This window comes from Falco naumanni, chromosome 15, assembly GCF_017639655.2.
Source record: "Falco naumanni isolate bFalNau1 chromosome 15, bFalNau1.pat, whole genome shotgun sequence".
Taxonomy (NCBI): domain Eukaryota; kingdom Metazoa; phylum Chordata; class Aves; order Falconiformes; family Falconidae; genus Falco; species Falco naumanni.
In genome coordinates, this window is record NC_054068.1 from 15,899,990 (window position 1) to 15,905,989 (window position 6,000).

The 6,000-nt window shown below is 50.0% G+C and overlaps 1 protein-coding gene across 3 annotated transcripts in view; it reads right to left on the minus strand.

Moving 5' to 3' along the window:
* ZNF423 (zinc finger protein 423) overlaps nucleotides 1-4,620 on the minus strand; it is a 234,835-nt gene extending 230,215 nt beyond the window's left edge. For 2 of the 3 annotated variants that reach the window (XM_040615556.1, XM_040615555.1), the window contains exon 1: nucleotides 4,332-4,618. In XM_040615556.1, coding sequence (XP_040471490.1) covers nucleotides 4,332-4,371 — 40 coding nt within the window. In that variant the 5' untranslated portion in view covers nucleotides 4,372-4,618. Of the gene's footprint in view, nucleotides 1-4,331 lie in introns of all 3 variants that reach the window. The other variant, XR_005831145.1, reaches the window with a different exon arrangement.
* Nucleotides 4,621-6,000: the final 1,380 nt, after the last annotated feature.

A 6,000-nucleotide genomic window follows, 5' to 3' on the forward strand; every position in this document is an offset into this window, starting at 1 on the left:
TTGAATGAACTGTAAAATTAAAGGATAATCGCACAAGTCTCTTGTATTTGGCAATTATGATTATACTTGTCAAAATTTAATTTGTAGAATGTACTGTTCCAGTACCTTCAGGTTCTTCTCTATCAACTGGGAAAAAAGGAAAATTATATCTTTAAGACAAGTATGAAAGACATTGTTACTTCCACAGTCAACTCTGTAACTGAGCTCCGACATTGTATAATTGACTTTGCAAGCAGAACAACAGCAATATAACAAAGAAAATGTCAGGGTTTTCACAGCGCTAATCTATAGCACTAGGAGGGCCTCCTGCTGTCAGCCAGAGCTGACAATACAATAGCTTTCAAAGGGATATTACCATCACGCTTTTATTCTTGACATCAATCAAGACAAAGAGAATCCTTTTCACAAGACATTCAAAATCAAACCTTTGTATGAGCAGATAGGTAAAACAGCATTCCTTTAAAGAAGATCATTCATAGCAATCAACTAATTGGAACTCAGCAAATGGTTGAAGTATTTTTATTTACTTTGCAGATAACGAAGTAGCTAGTGAACAACCCCCCTTTTTTCTTCTTGACTGACACAAATGAGGCAGGTAGGGTGTGAATCAAAAGTTTCTATCAGCATTTTTGCCAACTGAAAGCAAAAAAATATGACAGCAATTCTGCAACTTCAAGTAGGATAACAAATCTAGACTTAATTAGTGCATTCTTTTGCAAAACAGTTTGATTACCAACTAGCACGTTTATGCACAAAATACCCTCGCGAGCTGACAGCAATTTGCAGAACTGTCAAATTCAGCAACCAAAGTGCATCTGATGCTTAAAACCTTGTGCCAAAGCGAGCCCAGTCCCCACAAATTGCAGTCGAGTAACTCCTCAATTACAATTACATGGGATTGGAAACCTATGACTTACTGTTACCAGCATCTCAGCACTTCACTTTACAGAAGGGCTTCCAAAGGCCTCACGTTGTACCACAAGAAGATACAGTTTAATCAAGAGTAAAGATGAACCCCTGCCGTCCTCGGCCCCCACAGCAGACTGGGTGCCAGCCGCTCCCCAGAGCTGGCAGCACAGAACAAACTTTTAAGGACATTGATGTTGACATCACTCCCCATCACTCCTAACAGGGGACAGAGAGTGTGTTTTGATGTTCGCCACTGCATTATGGTTCTGGGGTTCAGGACCGCGTGGTTTTAACGACACTGAGTAAGGTACAACTCTACCTTACAGGCAACTGAAAAAGCTCTCTGCAGAGGAGATTACTGGCAGCATGGCAAAAGAAAAGTCTGTGCCAAGGAAAATTACTTTCATGGGCTTTGTCTGTGATGTGAAGTAAAGCTTCGGAACAGGCCAGTGTTTTACTCCATCACTGTTACCACCAGACTGTCACCAAAGCGTTTATTTTCTAAGCCAACAAAGACTCAACCCCTCCTACTTTTACTCCATCCTCATTGATCTGAAACAACCTTCCTTTAAGCCAAGAAGTACTTAATCCACAACCACAAGCTACAAGGTTAGCATCTGCAAGTTTGCACAAACTAATGGTCAAAACAAATCAGCATATTGCGTTGCAAATCATAAATCCCACGACAGGGGAAAGTCCATGGCTACTGCTGGAGTTACAGCTGCAGGAATTACTGCAAGTTTCTGCCAGGCTGAACCTGAGACCTGACAATACAGCACAGGGGCCACATGACCTGCAGCTTTGCTGGCATCCAGTTTTGGTTTGCAATCTCTTCATTTCAAATAACGTGCATGTAAGAGTCATCCACATTTGATACTTCTGTCAAAGTCAGTCATTTCTTTAAAGTCAGCATCACTCCCAGTTAATGTGCAGGCAACTTGCCTTTTGCGTGCAGAATAATCTCTTTCATCACAGGCACACACCGATTCTATTTTAGTGTGTAATCTTTCTGAATGAAAAGGGATGCACAAATCTCAGTAGTGGTTAATAAATAGTGAAGCTGCTATACAAAGTGAAATAAATATACGGAAAAGAGAAAAACTGTAAATTATTCTAAGTCCTAAATGCCACACATATATCCACATAATTTATGCTTGTTTTCTTCTCACTTGAATTGGGAAACCTGTGACCTCAGAGTGCCTTTATTTATTACATCTCAATTATTTCCATGGAAACGTGTACTGTAGCAATCTACCGGGCTGCCAGCTCCCTAGACCACAAAATATATATGATGGATTTTTTAAAAGCAGATGATATGGATGAATATAAAGAAAGGAAGAAATTCTTTACCTTACATACATGTAAGAGCTGCCTCCTATTATCCAAAATTTCACCCAGATTCAGCTCATTCCTTAGACTCCCTGTTAGTCAGCTCATACTAAGACCTGGAATTTACAGCCAGTTTATGCTGAAGCTGAAAACACATTTTTTCGTGCCCAGAGACTACAGAAATATTTAGAATCTTTAAAAGCTGAGCTTCACCCAGCTCACTGTTGCAAAGATCTTCTAGATATTTCCACATTACAGGGATAATGTTTCTTAGCTATGACTTGCCAGTAAGTTACCTGCTTTGATTCATAAAAATGTTCATGTAAATAGTGATCGGCTCTGTATTAGAATTAGGGTCAAAATTTCATTATAAAGTATCAACCACCCGAAAGAGATACTGCCGCCTAAAAAGTAATGAGGCAAAACCCAAAAGACTAATATATGGTAAATATCTAACATTATTATGGCATGAGAGGTCGATGTTTACTAACTGAGCTTCTAGAGCAAACACGGTTTTCACTGGCATAGAACTATTTCCTGAACGTTAAATGTGACACTTTAAGACAGAAAAATATTTTAAACTCCAGAGGCCTGGCCACTAAACGTGATCTCCTCATCCGAGGGAAATCATGACCCTAGGCCTGCACCACTGTTCTCAAACTGCGGTCCCTTTAGTTTCAAACAACGTATTTCAGAGCATCCCCTAGAAATAGCTTTAGCTCTGCCCTTTCTTCTGCCCACAGACTGTAACATTCATCTACCAATTACTGAAGTAGCTCCTTTAGCAGAGATTGTCCGAGATTGCAGAGGGTCACAACGCCACGCTGCAAACCTGCCCCACAGCACAATGCTAAGAGGTACCGTTAGTCTGGGGGAAAAATGATTAAGGGTTTTGTATAAAGATGAAGGACAGACTTTACAAAAACTTCATAAACATTTGAAGCACGTAAGACTTACATTGCAATCATCTGTTAAACAGTGGATATTTCACAAATAATATAAAATGGCCCTGGATGGGATTTCAATTCATTCTTTAGCTGGTCGATTAACTGCATGCTAATTTTGTCTGTCCACAAGTTATTTAATTACAAACACTGTCGACTTTTTGTTTCATCTTTTGGGCATCCAAAGTTATGATCCTTTTGTGCTACTACAACAAAGCCCCCGGACCACTGAGTTTGCGACTTCTGCTTTGTGCAGAGGACAATAAAACCTTACCCAACATCAGCTAACCTCCTCGTGGCTGGGAGTGAAAGGCTTCGGAAATCACGCCTTCCCCTCTCGCACCCATTCACTTAAAAGTCAAAAAGCTGGCAAGGCGTGCAATAACGGCACGGGGCTGGTCCCGGCCCTCCCTTTACGTTTCACCAGCAGCTGTTTTCTTATGGAGGTAAACAGGGGGTTTAAGCACCCCTTGGCTGTGGATGGTAAAGAATAGGCGAAGTTTAACGTTTAACCGTTCTTAAGGCAGCCCTGAGTAAACGTGGCTACTTTCTTCGAGCCCAAGTAAGTTTTCAAACCCCATCTATCAAAGCGGGTTTCATTCTCCCCTTCTTTCATCCCCCCCTTCCGCTCACTGGACAGCAGGAGGGAACAGCCGGCGTTGCTATTCCCAATCCTAAAGAAACACGACTTTCCAGCTAGGCGGCTAACCCACCAGCGTGCTCCATCCCTCCCTTTCTCCCAGCCCAGCGCACCGCACCCCAGCATCACCGCGAAACTTTCCTCCCTCCCCGCCTCAACGATGCTCCCGGCTTCTTTCATCAATTATCGCGACACGTGTCGCCAACGAGTCTAAGCCGGCACCGCGGTACCCACACACACACACACACACACACATATACATCCTCCCCGCAACGGACGGCGGGCGGGTGGGCTCCCCACGCGGGGCATCGCCCCGCGTGGGGAGCCCACCCGCCCGCCGTCCGTTGCGGGGAGGGGGGGGGGCTCCGCCACCACCGGCCCGTACCGGGGGGGGATTTGCAATCCCCGCCAAGCCGGGACCCAGCCCTGATTGGCCGCGTCGCGGCGGCGGAGGCGGCGGCGGCTGCCCGGTGCCGGGCGGCGGCGGGGGCCGGCGGAGGATGCCTTACCTTTCACCGAGCGGGGCTTGGCTTGCTTCCTCCTGGACATGTCCGGGCGCCGTGGCTCGTCCTCCTCCTCCTCGTCTTCCTCCTGTCCCTGCCTTCCCTTCCTCTCCCTGCTTTCTCTCTACCTTCCCCCCCCCCCCCCCAACTCCAAACTTTGCGAGGCGAAGCGGCAGCAGCGGGATCGATTATTTGATTTTCTCACTTCTTTTGCCTGTTGCAATGCGGCAAGTTCAACTCCCCTTTCCCCCCCCTCGGGCACCTTCCCCCCCGGGGAAAAAAAAAAATAAAATCACAGGCGCAACAGTTGCGATATTTTTTCCTTTGTTTTCTTTTTTTTTTCCTCCCCCCCCCCACCCCCTTGGATGTGCAAATTCTACCGACGCAAAGCCCGGCCCGCGCCCCCACCCGCCTTTTTGTTCTCTTTAAAGTTTGCAGGCGCCCTGCGGCTCTCAGTCCGGCTCGCACTTTCGGAATAATAATAATTAAAAAAAAAAAAAAGGTGGGAAAAAAAAACCCAAAACAAAACCAAGAGCCCTGCGCGGGGTCCCTGGGCTTGGGGTGGGGGAGGGCGCGCGGGGAGAATTAAGTGTCTAAACCCACGACGAGCACCGGCCCCGGCAATCCGGGGCGCTCCGGGGGTGCGACCTTGTTGCGATTTTCCTAAATCCTCCCCCGGCCGCGCTCGGCCCCCTCCCTCCCTCTCTGCCCGCTCGCCCCCGGCTGCCTCTCCTTCCCTCGCCCCCGCCGCTGGCCGGGGAGGGCGACGAGTCCTTTTTTATGCTGGCCGCGGGGGCCGAGGGGCGGCCGCCCCGTGTCCCCGGCGCGGCGCGGCCGGCCGTGCGCGGCGCGGAGCTGGGCGGGCGGGCGGGTGGGCTCCCCGCGGCCGGCCGCGCTCGCCGCCGCCTTTCCCTGCACGCACGCACTTCGCGGAACAAGGTAAGTGCTTCTTTGCATCGATGCCGGGGCCGCTAGCTGCCTCCATGGGTTATTCGCTGGAAGGTGGCACCGCTCCTGCCTTCATTGCTGCCGCTGCTGCCGCTGCTGCCCTGGGTTTTTATTTTCTTTAGCTCTCGCCAGCCTCCCTCTCTTTTCTTTGTCCTGGCTCCTTTTCCTCCTCCTGATCTTGCTGCTGGGGCTGCAGTGCAGACACACATAATAAAGCCAGGCTTGGCTGGAAATGTAGCTGAGTCCCAGCAGGAGGATGTGAGGAGTGGAGTCCCGGCGGGGGAGCGCTCTGATCCCGTAGGGAGCCCCGCGCAGCCTGCGCCGATCAGACGGAGAGAGAGCCAACAGCACCGAGCCATGGACGGCCCGGGAAATACAGCGGCCGCCCGCAAAACGCGGACCGCCGCCGCGGACCGGACTCGCCGCCGCCGCGCGGAGCGGCGCGGAACCGCGCGGAGCCGCCCGCCCCGCCCGGCCGTCGGTAGCTCCGCGGCCGGTCCCGCAGCGCGCAGCCCCCCGCGGAGGCGGCTCGAGTTGCCTTGGATCTGCACCGGGGGGGGGGGGGGGGGGGGGGCGGTGAAATCTCCCCCCGGTGCGAGCGGATCAGCGGCCGCGGGAAACGTTGTGGGGGCTTCTCCACACCCGCCCCGGCGCTCGGCTGCTTCGGAGGGGCTGGCAGGGCAGATTGATGTACTTTGCCTTTCCCAGCGTGTTACATTTAGCAGAG